This window comes from Mustelus asterias, chromosome 13, assembly GCF_964213995.1.
Source record: "Mustelus asterias chromosome 13, sMusAst1.hap1.1, whole genome shotgun sequence".
Lineage (NCBI taxonomy): Eukaryota > Metazoa > Chordata > Chondrichthyes > Carcharhiniformes > Triakidae > Mustelus > Mustelus asterias.
Genome location: NC_135813.1, coordinates 3,712,633 through 3,732,276, shown reverse-complemented (window position 1 = coordinate 3,732,276; position 19,644 = coordinate 3,712,633). Strand labels below are relative to the sequence as shown.

At 44.2% G+C, this 19,644-nt stretch overlaps 2 protein-coding genes across 2 annotated transcripts in view; one reads left to right on the top strand and one right to left on the bottom strand.

Moving 5' to 3' along the window:
- The window catches only part of pkn3 (protein kinase N3), a 54,696-nt gene extending 51,972 nt beyond the window's left edge, over positions 1-2,724 (top strand). The window contains exons 20-22 of the mRNA XM_078227572.1: positions 1,515-1,622; positions 1,740-1,820; positions 1,941-2,724. Coding sequence (XP_078083698.1) covers positions 1,515-1,622; positions 1,740-1,820; positions 1,941-2,141 — 390 coding nt within the window. The 3' untranslated portion in view covers positions 2,142-2,724. The remainder of the gene's footprint in view (positions 1-1,514; positions 1,623-1,739; positions 1,821-1,940) is intronic.
- A 2,053-nt stretch (positions 2,725-4,777) lies between these two features.
- LOC144502365 (palmitoyltransferase ZDHHC12-B-like) lies at positions 4,778-18,500 on the bottom strand. Its single transcript, XM_078226207.1, has 5 exons — positions 16,723-18,500; positions 13,792-13,928; positions 13,150-13,257; positions 11,697-11,863; positions 4,778-7,324 (listed from the first exon to the last, which is right to left on the bottom strand). The coding sequence occupies exons 1-5, from the start codon at positions 16,817-16,819 to the stop codon at positions 7,009-7,011; spliced, it is 825 nt and encodes a 274-aa protein (XP_078082333.1). The 5' UTR covers positions 16,820-18,500; the 3' UTR covers positions 4,778-7,008.
- Between the last annotated feature and the right edge of the window lie 1,144 nt (positions 18,501-19,644).

Below are 19,644 nucleotides of genomic sequence, written 5' to 3'. Positions count from 1 at the left end.
AGGCCCCTTTCCCCATGGCATGTTTTTGATCAACTATGTGCAGTGCTGAGTAAACACGAGGGAAAGTGGCAGGAGTGTTATCTGGCGCCTGTCTCTCACACGTACAGATTATTCACAAAGCAGAGGAATGGGAGAAAATTTCCTCTGTTCCCCTAAGAATATGAATTAATTCCAGTCAATATATTATTGTTGGATATAGCTGCGTAATGGTTACGTCTAGAGTCCTGAACTAGTAATCCAGAGACGAAAGCTCAAATTCCACCTCAGCAGCAGAGGAATTTAAATTTGGTGAAATAAATTTGGAATTAAAATGTTTGTATCAGAAATGGCCATAAATGAAACTTCTGGATTGTCATAACAATCCCTCTGGTTCACAAATATCCATTATGGAAAAGACCTGCTTCCCTTGCATGGTCCAGCTCCTAACTGCCCTCTGAAATAGCCTGGCAAACTATTCAGCTTTGATGGATTGTAGTGTTTCAAGGAGATGGCTCACCATCACCACCTCGAGGGCAATTTGGGATGTACAGTAAATGCTGACCTTGCCAGTGACTTTCTTCGAGGGTATTTGTTAGCCATCCCTAATTGCCCTTGCTAGATCATTTCAGAGGGCAGTTAAGTCAACGACATTGCCATGGGTCTGGAGTCACATGTAAACCAGATGTCCAATTTCATTCCCTAAAGGACATTAATGAACCAGATGGTTTTTACAACAATCAATAATAGCTTCATGGTCATCATGACTGAGACTAGCTTTCAATTCCAGATTTATTAACTGATTTCCAATTCCCCCAGTTACCGTGGTGAAATTTGAAGCCATGTCCCCAGAGCATTATTCTGGGTTTCTGGATTATTAGTTCAGTGACATTACCATTAGGCCAGTATCTCCTCATATCCCATCATTTTTTTAAGCTTTATAAAAACATTAACATTGTGAATGAAGATAGATGATCTGCTCCAGCTCTCCATTACAAAGTTTTGAGCCACCTATAATAAAGCTGATTTGCTCTCAATTTTAAAATAAATTATTTTAGAATCATAGAATTGCTACAGTGCAGGAAGCGGCCATTTGGCCCATTGAGTCTGCACCAACATCAATCCCACCCAGGCCCTATCCCCATAACCCCATACATTTACCCTGACACTAAGGGGCAATTTAGCATGGCCAATCAACCTAACCCGCACATCTTTGGACTGTTGGTGGAAACTGGAGCACCCGGAGGAAACTCACGCAGACACTGGGAGAACGTACAGATTCCACACAGATAGTGACCCAAGCTGGGAATTGAACCCGGGTCCCTGGCGCTGTGAGGTAGCAGTGCTAACCACTGTGCCACCCCTGCTTCCTTTTGGCATATTTATGAATGAAACTTTTCAGCAATTAACAAAACTTAAACATACAGTAAAGAAAATGGAAGAATTAAAGAATTTCTTCTCTTCTGTTGCACGAATTGGTTTACACCACTGGGCCTTGTCCATTCACTTGTGGATTGTGTGTTTTTGGTTACTTGCAGTGTCCCTTTCCAGGAGATGATGATGATGAGATATTTGATAGTATTGTCAATGAAGAAGTCCGCTACCCACGATTCCTTTCAACACCGGCTATTTCAGTCATGAGAAAGGTCAGTCTGCCAGCATTACAACTCTCTATCCGTATACAGCCTATTGAAAGAGGTGGTTAACAGGAGCGTAAGTAAACAAGGAGTTCATGTCACATTTTTATCTCCCTCATTGTTCAGCTTCTGAGAAAGAATCCAGAACGTCGACTGGGAGCTGGTGATCAGGATGCAGAAGCGGTGAAAGAGGAGATGTTTTTCCGGGTGAGTGATAAATACAAGTAACCTTGGTGCACACTGAGTGCAATTTGTGTAGTTTTCATTTTATATTTAAATATTTTCACCTTGCACCTAGATATCCTGATCTGTAACTTTATTTCACAGGAAGTGGACTGGGAAGCCCTGTTAGCTCGAAGAGTAAAACCACCACTTGTCCCAAAATTAAACAGCCCATCTGATGTCCAGAACTTTGATGAAGAGTTCACATCCCAGAGACCAATCCTTTCACCATTTTGTGACTTCCGGCCACTAACTGCACAGGAACAAGCAATGTTTGAAGGATTTGACTATGTGGCTGATCTTTAACAAGGTGACTGACATTTGGGCTCGAATATGGTGTCATGTCACAACTTGTGGGAATGCCAAATGCTGTTAGAGGGCAAATTGAAGCACTTTTGGCTGCAATGTTTGGAACATTTGCTGCTCACTCCCATGGTAACTTGAATGTTGATGTTTAATTTCCAAGGTGACCAGGACACTAGACCCCTGAGTTTCATTCTGTGAATGTGTTTTAATTCCTTTTCTAGAATCAATGTGTAAACCTTAATCATTACAGAGAATTGATGCAATTAGTCATCAGTTTGGTAATGAACTATACACTATAGCATTAAGAAGGTGAGCTCCCGTGGCAACAAGTGCACTTGTATTGGGATGAAGGAACTAAATCATAATGTTAAATTCAAGACCGGAGTTGCTGGTCAGAGTTTTTTTATTCAGATGTACACTGTTGTTGGTGTTTGAAAAAGCAAATCCATCACTGGCCTCCTGCTGTACAGGAATTCCCATTGTGAGTGGGAAGTTTCTCCTTTGAGCACTTTTCCACAGTTTTTATCTTTGTTTGGAAAGTGATTATGGTAATACCCTCCCCCCACTCACCCATCCACACACACCCCCCACTATCTCATCCAACCGTTCACTTCCTAAAGCTGCCAGCATCGCTATTCTGCAATTAGGGATGTAGGAGATAATTATCCTTTGGAGCGAGACTGGCCCATCAATTTTCTCCCCTCCATGTACAGTGCCATGCTGTGAGGATTGATTGCAAGCAAATTTGGATGTGAATTGGGACAGACTGATCATTTTATTACCACAGTAAAATTTCACATGGTCAATTAGAAAATTCACTGTTTTGTCCAATTGGAAGTTAAATAGTTAATTCCATCCCCACCAGCAAAGTATATTCTGCCTTTTTTTTATTGTTTTCACTCTGGATATATTCAGTAGCCTTTTAACTTGCTTTGGGATGACAATTTTGTTTTGTTTTGTCTTTTTTGCATGTCATCTTCCTGAGTGGAGAAGACCGGTTAGGGAGTTGCACCCAGATTTCTGTGGATGCTGTAAGGACAATTCAGTGTGTGCATGTGGCTTGCTTTAACCTTTTTCCTTTTGTATTCCACCTGTGTGGAATTTGCCTGGCCCATCTCCACAGCAGCACTATTAATTCCAGGAATTGCATCCATTCAACTTTCAAACACCAATCCTAATTCCTGCTGAATGTGTTCATGTATCTCAGATTTGTGGGGGTTACAAGTCCTTTTTAAACTTATTGCACTTATCTTTGTCATCTTGCTTTTATTTAGTTCATAAATGCATTTAAAAAGTTGACAGAGAAAGGCTAGAAGCACTGATATTAAATGACAAGATGAAGGTGTGACAATGAAGGATATGATCTCAAGCTTCCCCCATATTAATGTTTTCTGATCTTGATCACCTGCAAGTGGAAGGCTCAGTACTTTCTGGGGAAGCAAAAAAAACTGGATCCCATTCACTTTGGGCTGCTGTTAAACACTCCCATTGCCAAAGGCTTGGGAACAGGCAGTTAGACTCACCTAGCCACAGGTGACATGCAGTCCAAGGGATGGTGTAAGAGTGGAACTACTTGACTCTGCCCAAGAATTTAAGAACATGTCATTCTGAAAACCAGAATCGCTTTATTATGAAGGAAAATATCTAGCTATTTGTTTGAACAATGTACTTTATATAAATATATATTAAAGATTAATTTTATTAGAAAAATACTAAGGAGATTGTCAGGAACTTGGTTCATGTTAAAAGCACAGCATTGTTTATATTGTAATTTATGACTTGTATTTTCTGTTAGATTCACTACAGTAAAATTAAAGAGAATTAACCAGGCATTCTGAGTTACATTTAATCCATAGACTTGCAAATAGCAATTGCCTGTAGCTACATTGGTTCTTCACAGAAAAGTCAAGGGTGATAAGAAGAAAAATTACTCTGGAAAATATTTCTTTTGACCCCCTCAAGTAATTGAAACCAGACCAGGTGTTAGTTATAAAAATAATTTTGATGTGATTTCTATACCATTCGAGAACCAGTCCAGTGCCATCTTGAAGGCAGATAGTTAACACCAACCATGTTAGCCAGGAACATGATTGAGGCTCACTGCTTCTGGGAAAAGAACCACCCAACATCTCATTTCTTCATACTCTTGTATAGTTTAAACTTTTCTGTCTTCAACTGAAATAATCTCAATAGGCCACACTCCAGCTCTATTTTATAGACCTACTGATAGCTACTACCAACTGCCAGTAGCAGGAAGGATAATCAAGATGTGAAGCATAATGTTTACACTGTGGCCTCTTCCTTGACATATCAGCTTTGACACCACTGGCCTCTACATTCTTATCTCTCCTCCACAGTTCACCTGGAACATTGCACACCCCTAGTTCCATTTGTGCCTGAATCACAGCCAAGAGTGCTGCCAATGGCTTCTCATGTATGCTTTTTCAATGCATCCCAATGGTCCATCCTTAGCTTTTTCCTCTTCTGTCCACATGCTATCGCTTGCAGACATTATCTAGACTCCTACACAAATCTAATGTTCGAACCATGTGAACTTTGCTAGTTACTCACCACAAGATGTTGTATTTGTGAATAGAGTATATAAAAAGCAAGTGACTTTTTAAAACAAACTGCAGTGAAGATTTTAATTTTTTAATCAATATTTTCCCAGAACATAATTTGGGATCACGCAAAGTTACAGTCAAGATTCCAGTCCAAAAATATAAGTCCAATATTTGAATAAGAATTCAATCAACCTATTCAAGAAGGTTTTAAAATCATACTTAAGTCTTGAAGTATCATTCATGAAAAAATACCTGTGTACTGCTGCATTATCAGCAATGATGTAATTTACATTCCCTATAGTCACCCCTTCTTCCTGTTTTATCTTTAAATTTGACAAGTTTAAGCAATGAGCTGGGTGATGGTGCCACCTAGTGGCATCAGGTACTAGTACAGTAGAACTTGTCCCAATTAAATATCAGCCTCCTAGAACTGTACCCCAGACTATCTTGTGCATGATGGCAAAGGAAATCTGCTAGTTTGTGAATCACTGTCATTTAAATACAAGACTCAAATAATATTTAAACCCAGCTGTTTGTGGAACAGTAGTGACTATCACCCTAGTGTTTGAAATCACTATGAACAATGTGGTCCTGATTTTTCACCATGCTTATCGCTGATGCAAAGGTCTCGCTGTTATTTTGAGTCAGATGTGTGTAGGGACACATTTTGAGGCACATAATCACACTTTGCCAATTTCCTACTGGATGTGTTCAGGCTTGATTACAACATGCCAAAAGCGAATTAATTCATAGGATTAAAACTGAGGGATGGCCAAGGTAAAGAGAAACATTTGCTGGTGCCATGCCAATTTCTCATTCCTGGGCAAAGTGCGCTAACCAATTTTCTCTGATCTTACAAGTCTGCGCTAAAAAAGATGGACCCTAATGCACTAGTCTGGATTTCAATGCAGACTTTCTCAACTATGTGAACTCATTTACTTGCACAGAAGATTGAGGGAAGAGTGCAATGCTTCTTAAAATTAGAGGAGTGGATGACTAACAGGAACAAATCCACTTCTGAAAGGCAAAGTTAGTACATTGCAAAAAGATCTGTGGTATTCTATATGCTACAACAACAACCTGCATTTCTACAGCACTTTTAAATAGTAAAGGGTCTTCACAGAAATGCACATTTGGAAGAGTTTTCAGAAGTCAGTAACCTAGAACACCAATTTAAGGTAATTGACAAAAAAGGTAAGATTAGAATTTTTTAATGCTGAGAGTTATGATAATCTGAAGTCCACTGCCTGAAAGGGTGGAGCAAACAGATTCAGTAGTAATGACGTGGATATATGCCCAAAAAGGAAAAATTTTGTCGGCACTAATTAGATAACCCTTTTCAAAAGAGCTAGTAAAGATATGATGGGCTGAATAGCATCCTTCAGAGAAGCCCACGCTCCCCTCTGAACCATAGCTGATATAAGACCCAAAATTTCTGACTTCCACACCATTTCAAATATCACAATTTCTAAATATTGCAAATGAACATAGCATATAAATTTGCCAATGGTCTGATAGATTTTGGTACATTTGGGTAAAAATATATAAACTTTAAGACATGGACAGTAGGTTTCATTGGTGGTTGCTGTTATTTTTAAAATGTTAAGCTGTCCACAAAAGTGTTCCCACAATGGGATAACATGATTCAATGCATCAAAAAGACAGCAAAATAGTTCGTTAGCTGACTTGTGTTTCAGAACATCTAGAAAGTTACTCATTTTTATTTAAGTATGAAAACTACTGCATTAAAAGTGCACTTTGTTAGATAAATAAGCAATCAGTGCATATTTAATCTTTGAAGAGTCTGACAGCATTAACAAAGGATGATTTCATAACGATGCTTTCTTCCATAACCCAGGGTCAGAATTCCTTGATCACTTTTTCCCTGCTCTTTCTCACTCCCCCCTCCTACTTTGCATTTACTCAATTTGGAAATCAGTGATCCTGGGTAATTTTTTTTCATTTGATTTTTGTGCTCCCCACCTGCTGCCCTTAGGAAAGAAGTTGGTCTCACAGAACTCGGATTCAAAAGAGGAGAGCAGAGAGGGATTATCTATAATCCCCCTCTTTATTCTGTGGGACATCTAACTGGATATGCTTCATAACCATATAGACAATCACCCACCCCCTCAGTCCTCGAGAAAGGAACCATCTTCCACTGCCTCTGAGCCTGGCATTTTCGAATCGTTGAGAAAATGTGGATGTTATGATATCACCCTTGATAAATAATCCAGTCCCGGTGAGGCAGAGAAACGAGATGGGAACTGCAGAGTAGAGTTGCTGTGTTACAAACGTGCCACTCACTAAACCAGCTCATCCTCATCTCGAAAATAAATCCTTTCCCATGCCACTAACTTGCACACACAAAAAAATGTCCACAGATTCCCAAGGATGCCCTGGTCGAACGGGTTCTCTTCCGAGCCGCAGTGTTTCAGGTAAGAGATCCGATGGCGGGACATGAACTCCCACGTCGTGGTGTTGTTGGACACCAGGTACAAGTGTGACACAAGCAGCAGCATCACCACCACAGTGAAAATGATGATGATTATAAACGCCATCAGCAGGAATGTGTTAACACGGAGCCAGTCTTTCCACGCTGCCTCAGTACGGAACCCTGACCTGAGAGTAACAACAATAACATTGAAGATTAATACAGCTGTAAGCCATGGTTCAGTGGTTCCCTATTAGATTTATTAGTGACTATCTTGTATCGGAGGCCTCTAGTTTTGGATTCCTCCACAACAGCTGAAAAATCTTTTTGATTGTCAGTAATGATTCTGTACAAATTGCAGCCTTCATTTTTATTTGGAGCAAAGTTATAATAGTGACTCAGTAATGCTGCCTTTTTACACATCCAAATATTTCTTATCCTCATAGAATAGAATCAGAATCATAGAATCCCTACAGTGCAGAAAGAGCCATTTGTCCCATCAAGTCTGCACTGACCACAATCCCACCCAGGCCCTATTCCCCACATATTTACCCTGCTAATCCACCTGATACTAGGGTCAATTTAGCATAGCCAATCAACCTAACCCACACATCTTTGGACTGTGGGAGGAAACAGGTGCACCCGAAGGAAACCCACACAGACACAGAGAGAATGTGCAAACTCTGCACAGTGACCCGAGGCCGGAATTGAACCCAGGTCCCTGGCGCTGTGAGGCAGCAGTGCTAACCACTGTGCCGTTCTCTCATGGGATATGGGCATCACTGACAAGACCAGTATTGATTGCCCATCCCTAATTCCCCTTGAACAGAGTGGTTTGTTCGACCATTTCAGAGGGCAGTTAAGAGTCATAAAATCACAGAATCCTACAGCGCAGGAGGAGGCCATTTGGCCCATTGAGTCTGCACTGACCACAATCTCACCCAGGCCCTATCCCTATAACCCATGCATTGACCCTAGCTAATCCCCCTGACACTAAGGGGCAACTTAGCATAGTCAATGCATCTAACCCACACATCTTTGGTCAGTGGGAGGAAACCAGAGCACCCGGAGGAAACCCACGCAGACATGGGGAGAATGTACAGATCCCATTGCTGTGGATCTGGAGTCACATTGCAGATTTCCTTCCCTAAAGGACATTGGTAAACCTATAAGTGAACCAATAAGACTGAAAACAAAGGCAAACATTTTCTAGAGGTGTAGAATACAAAAGCAAGGAGGGTAACATTGAACTGTGCAAGACTTTGTTAGGTTATTCCTTGGACAATTGTACATAGTTTTGGGTTCCCTTTACAGGAAAAGTGAAAAAGCAATGGGAAAGTCGCTGGGTGGTTTCGGGGTTGAGAGCTTATGAACAGACACTTAGGGATAGTTGCCCTCCCACTCTGGCAGAGAAGGTTAAGATGCTGTGTAAGACAAGACCTTGAAGATCATTGTGGGCTCTGATTAAGTGTTGGTTGTGTTTCCATTGGTCAGTGGGATTGTAAGGAGAGAACACATTTACATTTCAAACAAATTAAAGGGAAGGTTATTCAAAACATGGTAGAATGTTTTTGAAATTTTCTGACACAAACTGTTATTGAAACAGAGTGCATAACTTATTTTAATGAGGAATTAGTTCTGTGAAAAAAGGTGTATGAAGGGGAGTGGGTAGCTGGGTGGGATTAGACTAAAATGGATGTCTTGGCACTCTACACCAGCATCCCCCACGATGATGGCATTGCTGCAACTGCCTCAGTACTCAACGCCGACAACTGCCAATCTCCAGATGCAATTTTACAACTCATCCGCTTCATCCTGGACCACAATGTCTTCACCTTCAACAACCAGTTCTTCATGCAGACACACGGAACAGCCATGGGGGCCAAATTCGCACCTCAATATGCCAACATCTTCACGCACAGGTTCGAACAAGACCTCTTCACCGCACAGGACCTTCAACCGATGCTATACACTAGATACATCAATGACATTTTCTTCCTTTGGATTCATGGTGAACAATCACTGAAACAACTATATGATGAAATCAACAAGTTCCATCCCACCATCAGACTCGCCATGGACTACTCTCTGGAATCGGTTGCATTCTTGGACACACGCAACTCCATCAAGGACGGTCACCTCAGCACTTCACTGTACCACAAGCCCAGGGATAACCTCACGATGCTCCACTTCTCCAGCTTCCACCCTAAACACGTTAAAGAAGCCATCCCCTACGGACAAGCCCTCCGTATACACAGGATGTGCTCAGAAGAGGAGGATCGCAACAGACACCTCCAGACGCTGAAAGATGCCCTCATAAGAACAGGATATGGCGCTCGACTCATCGATCGACAGTTCCGACGTGCCACAGCGAAAAACCGCACCGACCTCCTCAGAAGACAAACACGGGACACGGTGGACAGAGTACCCTTCGTCGTCCAGTACTTCCCCGGAGCGGAGAAGCTACGACATCTTCTCCGGAGCCTTCAACATGTCATTGATGAAGACTAATATCTCGCCAAGGCCATCCCCACACCCCCACTTCTTGCCTTCGAACAACCGCACAACCTCAAACAGACCATTGTCCGCAGCAAACTACCCAGCCTTCAGAACAGTGACCACGACACCACACAACCCTGCCACAGCAACCTCTGCAAGACTAACCGGATCATCAACACGGATCCACCATCTCACGTGAGAACACCATCCACCAGGTACACGGTACCTACTCTTGCAACTCGGCCAACGTCGTCTACCTGATACGCTGCAGGAAAGGATGTCCCGAGGCATGGTACATTGGGGAGACCATGCAGACGCTATGACAACGGATGAATGAACACTGTTCGACAATCACCAGGCAAGAGCGTTCCCTTCCTGTTGGGGAACACTTCAGAGGTCACGGGCATTCGGCCTCTGATCTTCGGGTAAGCGTTCTTCAAGGCGGCCTTCACAACACACGACAGCGCAGAATCGCTGAGCAGAAACTGATAGCCAAGTTCCGCACACATGAGGACGGCCTCAACCAGGATCTTGGGTTCATGTCACACTATCTGTAGCCCCCACGACTTGCCTGGGCTTGCAAAATCTAACTGTCCTGGCTGGAGACAATACACATCTCTTTAACCTGTGTTTAACCCTCTCTCCACTCACATTGTCTGTACCTTTAAGACTTGATTACCTGTAAAGACTCGCATTCCAACCATTATTTTGTAAATTGAGTTTGTGTCTTTATATGCCCTGTTTGTGAACAGAACTCCCACTTACCTGACAAAGGAGCAGCGCCCCGAAAGCTAGTGGCTTTAACCTGGTGTTGTGAGACTTCTTACTGTATTATACTCAGCCCACTGCTGGACTTGCGGTTTAACTCCCAGTCAGCAGTGTCTCTGAACAAAGCCTGTCTGTCTTGAAAAGCAAATTGTTTGGTCTATCTCTGAAGCAATCCCAAAGAGAAATAACTGTCTGGGGTGATAACTATTACTGGATTTTTATAGTTTTTAAAAACAGCACGGTGGCACAGTGGTTAGCACCGCTGCCTCTCAGCGCCAGGGACCTGGGTTCGATTCCTGGCTTGGGTCACTGTCTGTGCAGAGTCTGCACATTCTCCCCGTGTCTGTGTGGGTTTCCTCCGGGTGCTCCGGTTTCCTCCCACAGTCTGAAAGATGTGTTGATTAGGTGCATTGGCCTTAGTGTACCCGAACAGGCAGCGGAGTGTGGTGACTAGGGGATTTTCACAGTAACTTCATTGCAGTGTTGATGGTAAGCCTACTTGTGACTCATAAATAAACTTTAAACTAAGGTGTTGTGGAACATTCTGGGAGAATTAGCTCTGAAGGAAGAGAAGTAAAGATTGTTTGGAACTATGTCAAATTAGTGCGGCACGGTAGCAGTGGTTAGCACTGCTGCTTCACAGCTCCAGGGTCCCGGGTTCGATTCCCGGCTCGGGTCACTGTCTGTGTGGAGTTTGCACATTCTCCTCGTGTTTGCGTGGGTTTCCTCCGGGTGCTCCGGTTTCCTCCCACAGTCCAAAGATGTGCGGGTTAGGTTGATTGGCCAGGTTAAAAATTGCCCCTTAGAGTCCTGAGATGCGTAGGTTAGAGAGATTAGCGGGTAAATATGTGGGGGTAGGGCCTGGGTGGGATTGTGGTCGGTGCAGCCTCGATGGGCCGAATGGCCTCCTTCTGCACTGTAGGGTTTCTATGATTCTATGATTTCTAGTGATGTGTGTGTGTACAGCCATTGTCTTAGTTAAGTGTTGTTCAAATTTACTTTCTTGTTGTTTATTTTATTGTTTGGAAACATTTTCTTCAAAATCATCACAAAACATCTGGGACACCATTCTCTGGATTTCAAACCTTTCCTCACATTTCACCCAATTACTGAAAATACAGTTGAAGTCATTTTCCTTTCTGGGATTTGGAATAACTTGCCGTTTATTACCTGCCGCGTCCTTAACCAAAGGAAAGAATTGTAAGTGATGTCTGGGGCTGCCCCTCTCTCTCATGCAACTAAACCCACCCACTTTAGCAGAACCACATGGAACAAGCTCATAAAGGCTCTTACCATGCAATGTGGAAGGCCCACAGCAGGACAGCGAGCTGCATTGTCAGGTAGAGCACAAAGAACCGATGGTTCCTCTCACCCACGCAGTTCTCAATCCATGGACAATGGTGGTCATATCGACGTACGCAGTGCTGACAGGATTGGCAGTGCTTGGAACGCATGGGCTGCTGCTGGAACAAAAGAAACTGGTGACATTTTGCGCTGTGATAACAACATGTTTAACAATAGCTTCTAAGATGTTCCCTATGACAGATGTTAAGCTAATTGGCCTGTAGTTCCCTGCTTTCTGTCTCTCCTTTTTGAGTAAAGGAGTTACATTCGTTATTTCACAATCGAATGGGATCTTCCCCAAATCCAGGACAATTTTGGAAAATGAAAACCACTGCATCAACAATCTCACTAGCCCCTTCCTTTAAGACCCCAGGATGAAATCCATTAGGACCTGTGGACTTGTCAGCCTGTGGCTCCAACAATTTGCTTCTCTGGTGACTGTAATTTTCCTGAGTTTCTCCCTCCCTTGCATTTTCTGATTTTACAGCTATTTCTGGGATGTTACTTGTATCCCCTATATCGAAGATCGATGCAAAATGCCTGTTCAATTCATCTGCCATCTCCTTATTTTCCACTATCAATTCCCCACATGTGGAGTTGCCGGTGTTGGACCGAGGTGGGCACAGTGAGAAGTCTCACAACACCAGGTTAAAGTCCAACAGGTTTATTTGGTAGCACGAGCTTTCGGAGCGCTGCTCCTTCAACAGGTGAGTGGCCTGATGAAGGAGCGGCGCTCCGAAAGCTCGTGCTACCAAATGAACCTGTTGGACTTTAACCTGGTGTTGTGAGACTACTTACTGTGCAATTCCCCAAACATTCACTTTGTTAACTCTGTTTTTTTAAACAGCTTTGCAATCCTGGGAAGCACCTCGGGATGTTTCGCTACATTAAAGGCGCTATATAAATGCAATGCTGCTCCAATCAACTGCTCTGCAACAATCGGCCTCCAATGTAGTGTTTCCGTTATTCAAATGTTTCTGTCTGGTTCTGGTAAACCTGAGGTCGCAAGGTCAAATCTCATGTTGGCAACTAGAAATTAATCCCCACAAAATGGGGAACACTGTAAATTTGAAATGTAAACAGGAATTGCTGGAGGTTCTCAGCTGGTTATTCAGTGCCTGGTAGGAAGATACAAATTAATGATTCATCAGTGTTAAATTAGGACCATATTATACCTGTACCTATCTATCCATACTAAACACAGTACAACATTGCCGATTGTCAGAAAAACACATCTGGTTCCCTGAAACCAAGAGAGAAAGTGCTGGAAAATCTCTGCAGGTCCGGCAGCACCTGTGAGGAGAGAAAAGAGCTGACGTTTCGAGTCCAGATGACCAAGGCTATAGAAATGCACATCTTTCCTTTCTGGAAATAAAAGTGCTCCTTAGGAAAGGGGTCCCACCTGGACCATGCAGTATCCACAGCGCCTCAGTCTGTGTGCTTTCTTCACCGCGGGCAGCATCTGCTCTTTCTCGTCCCCGACATTCCAATTCGACCGAGCGCCCCGGCCCTGGGAACAACCAGCAAAAAGAACATGAAATGGAAAAGTCAAAATAACATTCTGAGCATTTTACTTTTTTTTAAAAACATATTTTCACCTCAAACAAGCGTCACTGAATTCTCTGCCTCAGGGGCTGGTTGAGGCGAATAGCCTCATGTAGTTAAAGGAAAACTTGTTCAGTACGTGAAGTTTAAAGTTTAGTCAAAATTTTAAAAGAGCAGCCGGAGGAAACCCACGCAGGCATTGGGAGAATGCGCTGACTCTGTACAGACAGTGTCCCAAGCCAGAATTGAATCCGGGTCCCTGGCGCTGTGAGGCAGCAGTGCTAACCACTGTGCCACCCATGAAAAAAAAGAGAAATGAATAGAAGCATATGCTGATCGGATGAGTTGAAGTAGGGTGGGAGAATGCCCGCGTGGACCAGTTGGGTTGTACAGCCTGTTTCTGTGCTGCAATTTCTACTAATCTGTACCAGTTTTTCTCTGGGGAATAATGCAGCCTTGCCTATCACTGACAATTGATGTCGGACAGAGGTTGTTTTACCTTTAGTTCATCGTCAAATGTGACATATCCTGGGTCCATGAGGGAGGTGACGAAGTACAGCAGCATCGAACCGAAAACCAGCAGCACAAAGATGACTGGCTGGAGGAATTCACCATGCTTCACACCCTGCCTCAAATCTGCAACCAACAGTAACAATAACAGTCATCACTCAAACCAGCCTCCCATCCATTGACTCTGTCTACACTTCCCGCTGCCTCGGAAAAGAAGCCAGCGTAATTAAGGACCCCACGCACACCGGACATTCTCTCTTCCACCTTCTTCCGTCGGGAAAAAGATACATATGTCTGAAGTCATGTACCGGCCGACTCAAGAACAGCTTCTTCCCTGCTGCTGTCAGACTTTTGAATGGACTTACCTCGCATTGAGTTGATCTTTCTCTACACCCTAGCTATGACTGTAACACTACATTCTGCACTCTCTCCTTTCCTTCTCTATGAACGGTATGTTTTGTCTATATGGCGCGCAAGAAACAATACTTTTCACGATATACTAATATATGTGACAATAATAAATCAAATCAAACAAAGAGATGCACTTACACTGCACCTTGCAACCAATACAGGAGATCAAGTGTTTTACAACAACTGAAGTACTCTTAAGGTAGTCACCGTTGTTTTGTAGGAAACACAGCAGCCAAACAGCCACAAACAGCAGCAGTGATAATGATCAGTTCAGCTGGTTTAGCGACATGGGTTGAAGAGGTAAGTCCTGTCCAGAACACCCCAGCGATTCTTCAAAGTTTTGCCATGAGATCTTTTACCTCCAATTGAGATAATGAAAGGCACTATATAAATTAACTTTTTTACGTTAGAAAATTGTGCCATGTTGCTTTAAATCCTGTGCTTTATAAATGTTCAGAATTTTACTGCTGCAACTGTTCCGCATCCTTCTCTGTCAAGTGAGGGAAAATACTTTTGGCTAATGGAAAATATATCCACTTATGAGGGAGGCCAAATATAGGGACAATAAATCTAAGATGGAGACTATTAAATCCCATAAGGAATTCAGGTGAAAATTCTTTAACCCCGAGAGTGATCAGGATTTGAAACCCACGACGACATGGAAAGGTTAAGATCTAAGGGGAAGCTGGATGTGGGGGAAAGGACAAGGTGAGATGAAGTGGGACTGTAAGAATGGGAGGAGGATAGTGTGCAGCATAAACACAAGCATGGTCCAGCTGAGCTGAATGGCCTCTCGCTGTGCTTCATAGAATTCCTACAGTGCAGAAGGAGGCCATTCAGCCATCGTGCCACCCCCGCTTCTAGACTCAATGTAAATCCCTATGTTAAACATGCTACGTAAATGATTACTATGAAGTGGTTATGTGGGTGGCATAGTGGTTAGCACTGCTGCCTCACGACCCCAGGGACCTAGGTTCAATTCCCAGCTTGGGTCACTGTTTGTGCAGAGTCTGCACATTCTCCCCATGTCTGCGTGGGTTTCCTCCCCAAGTTCAAAGATGTGCGAGTTAGGTGGATTGCTAAATTGCCCCTTAGTGTCAGGGGGACTAGCTAGGGTAAATACATGGGGATAGGGCCTGGGTGGGATTGTGGTCGGTGCAGACTTGATGGGCCGAATGGCCTCCTTCTGCACCGTAGGGATTTTATGATTAAAAACAGAAACTGCTGGAAATATTTAGGACATGCTTCATCTGTGAAGAGAAAAACAAAAGTTCACGGTTCACGTCATAGAATCATACAGTGCAGAACAGGCCCATTGAGTCAGCACCGAGAAGCACCTAATCCCACGTCAATGACCTTTCATTCATCTTTCTAGCATTTCCTGTTTCTACAACAACTTGCATTGATATAGCAGCTAGTGTTGCCAATTGGCCACGAATTGAAGGTTGGTCTCCAGGGTTCTGTGGTGAGCAAAGTCATAGGGACATTAAAAACAATTGTTTTTTTTGTCATTTTCTTTGAACATTTCTCTTTGCATAAAAATGTTAACATGGGAAATAGAAAAGCTTTTTGGCCGACTGGTAAGTAACACCCAACGGGTTAATGAGTCTTTGTGCTTTCCAATTGGCGTAGGAAAGGAGCATCTTTGGAGAGAGAAATGGAGTGGGGTGGCACGGCGGCACAGTAATTAGCACTGCTGCCTCACAGCGCCAGGGACTGGGGGTTCGATTCCCGGCTTGGGTCACTGTCTGTGCAGAGTCTGCACGTTCTCCCCGTGTCTGCATGGGTTTCCTCCGGGTGCTCCGGTTTCCTCCTACAGTCCGAAAGATGTGCTGGTTAGGGTGTATTGTCATGATGTGGAGATGCTGCCGTTGGACTGGGGTAAGCACAGTAAGAAGTCTCACAACACCAGGTTAAAGTCCCAACAGGTTTATTTGGTAGCAAAAGCCACTAGCTTTCGGAGCGCTGCTCCTTCGTCAGGTAAGTCACCTGATGAAGGGGCAGCGCTCCGAAAGCTAGTGGCTTTTGCTCCCAAATAAACCTGTTGAGACTTTAACCTGGTGTTGTGAGACTTCTTAGGGTGCATTGGCCGTGCTAAATTCTCCCACAGTGGAACCCGAACAGGCGCCGGGGGATTTCCACAGTAACTTCATTGTTTAAAGTTTATTTATTAGTGTCACAAGTAAGGCTCACATTAACACTGCAATGAAGTTACTGTGAAATTCCCCTTGTTTGATTTCAGGTTTCTGTAATGTCTGTGAAAAAAATCCAAGTTACTTCACAGGATCTACCATTTTATCAAAGGGAAGAACGTAACTCAACAGAAAAATAGAATTGCCCCTAGAAAGACCAATTACGGTAATTTGTGTGCTAATAATTGTATAAATATTATATTTCTCACTAATGATGTTCCCCGACTCTGGCGGTGCGATGATGATCCCCATTCTGTGTCTCTGTCCTGCCTCCCCCCCCACCCTGGAAAAGTGGTTCAGTCCAAACATGACCTCACCCGTTTCAAACAGGAAGAGAACCAACGTCACCGCCCACGTCAGCGCCGAGTGAGAGACCCGGATCAGGAAGCCGGCCGACAGAACATTCCGGAACATTCCCGAAGCCGCGGTCCCCGCGCTACCGCATCGGCCGCCGCCGCCGCCGCCACCACCCCGCGGTCTCTGTCTCCTTCACCGCCTCGCCCGCCGCCCCCGCTCCCCCTCTCCCCGCAACGGCGGAGGGAGAAAGAAGCTGAAACCCGGGAGCGGAGCCGCGGCCCGGCGCCAGCAGCCGCCCATCGCCCGGGGCAACAGCAAACCGCCCTCTGATTGGCCGGCGGCTCGGAGCTGGAGTCAAAGCCAGGACTGGATCCCGGGATCTGGAGCTTGGGAAATCATTGGGAATCTTGGGATCGGTGAATGTTTAAATCCAACCAAAAAAAAACAGGTGTTTTATCACAGAAAGAAATCAAATGGTATTACTAGGATTTTAAAAAAACTTATTGCTGCAGGTGTGAATCATCATAGAAACCCCACAGCACAGAAAGAGGCCATTCGGCCCATCGAGTCTGCACCGACCACAATCCCACCCAGGCCCTACCCCCATATCCCTACATATTTACCCGCTAATCCCTCTGACCTACACATCTCAGGACACTAAGAGGCAATTTTTAGCATAGCCAATCAACCTAACCCGCACCTCTTTGGACTGTGTGTGACATTATCTTAGAATCCCTACTGTGCAGAGGGAGGCCATTCGGCCCATCGAGTCAGCACCGACCACAAGCCCACCCAGACTCTATCCCCATAACTCCATGCATTTACCCTAGCTAGTCCCCCTGACACTAAGGGGCAATTTAGCATGGACAATCCACCTAACCCGCACATCTTTCATACTGTGGGAGGAAACCGGAGCACCCGGAGGAAACCCACGCAGACATGGGGAGAATGCGCTGACTCTGCATAATGTGGAGATGACGGCGTTGGACTGGGGTAAACACAGTAAGGAGTCTAACAACACCAGTCAATTTGCTACTAAATAAACCTGTTGGACTTTAACCTGGTGTTGTTAGACTCCTTACTGTGCAGACTCCGCATAGACAGTGACCCAAGCCGGGAATTAAACGCGGGTCCCTGAACTGTGAGGCAGCAGTGCTAACCACTGTGCTGCACCATCTTATTGAAAGATATAAGTTTCTGAGGGGGCTGGACAGGGTAGATGCTGGGAGAATCATAGAATCCCTCCAGTGTAGAAGGAGGCCATTCGGCCCATTGAGTCTGCACCGACTCTCCAACAGAGCATCTTATCCAGGCCCTATTCTTGTAACCCCAAACATTTACCCCATTAATTTCCCTAACCTACACATCTTTGGACACTCGGGGGCAATCTAGTACGGCCAATTCACCTAATCAGCACATCTTTCAGACTGGGAGAAAACCGGAGCATCCGGAGGAAACCCATGCAGACACGGGGAGAATGTGCAAACTCTACATGGACAGTCATCCAAGGCTGGAATCAAACCTGGAACCCTGGTGCTGTGAGGAAGCAGTGCTAACCATTGTGCCACCATGCCGCCCACTCAAGTCATCCAGACTCAACGTTAGCTCTATTCTTCATGGATGCTGTCGGATCTCCTGGGACTTTCCAGCATTTTCTGTTTTTTCAGATTCCAACATTCGCAGTAATTTGCTTTTATTAAAGCTTGAGCTGTAAGGGATCCTGTCAGCGTTTCTTAAAAATTAAAACAGAAAACACCGGAACTCCTCATGGGTCAGGCAGCATAATAAAATTGAGTTGTTGACTAATCACAGCGATCAGTCTCTACCAGTGAGTCTACAAAAGAACCAGACCTGTAATCAGGAACCCCTGCCCCCCACAATCAGGGAGAGCTTTGGGAACAGTAGGTTCAAAGTCACTTAATCCTCCCAGGCCACGCCGCACTCACCACACATCAATCATGTTTCAAATTATTCAAACAGTAGTCCAAAATATTATTTGAATGAAATGTGCAATGTAAAATTAAAGTGATCCCAATGCAGACCGCAGTGGCTCTGAGAGTGATAACCTGGCAGGAATTCCCCAGTGTCGCCACTACTTCCAACAGGAATGGAGAATTTGGCGCTGAGCCAAATCTCTATTCACAACAGCAGAACTGGAGACTCGCAGCCCGTCACTGATAATCCCTGTATCTTTACTCACCAGAGCCTTGGCAGTCAACCATTGATGTGCCCGTTAAAATGATTGGAAAAGAATGTCAGAGGGAGCACAGTATGACATTAATACACCGCATTGAGTTTAGGGATAGGGATATTTTGCTGCAATTGTATAGGGCATTGGTGAGGCCACAGCTGGAGTATTGTGTGCGGTTTTGGTGTCCTTATCTGAGGAAGGATGTCCTTGCAATAGAGGGAGCGCAGCGAAGGTTTACCAGGTTGATTCCTGGTATGGCAGGTCTGTCATATGAGGAAAGACTAAGTTGGTTAGGATTAAATTCACTTAAATTTAGAAGAGTGAGAGGGGATCTCATAGAAACTTATAAAACAGGGTTAGACAGGGTAGATTCAGAAAGAATGTTCCCGATGGTGGGGGAGTCCAGAACTAGGGGTCATAGTTTGAGGATAAGGGGTAAACCTTTTAGAACTGAGGTGAGGAGAAATTTCTTCAACCAGAGGGTGGTGAATGTGTGGAATTCACTGCCACAGAAAGTAGTTGAGGCCAAAAAGATTGATTTCAAGAAGAAATTAGATTTAGCTCTTGGGGATAAAGGGATATGGGAGGGAGGATTGAATTTGATCAGCCATGTTCAAGATGAAAGGCGGAGCAGGTTCAAAGGGCTGAATGCTCTACTCCTGCTTCTAGTTTCTATGTTTCTATCTAATTTCCTGTTCCCACCAAATAGATGCTAACCCTACCCTGCTGTCGAGGAACAACTGTGTTCGTG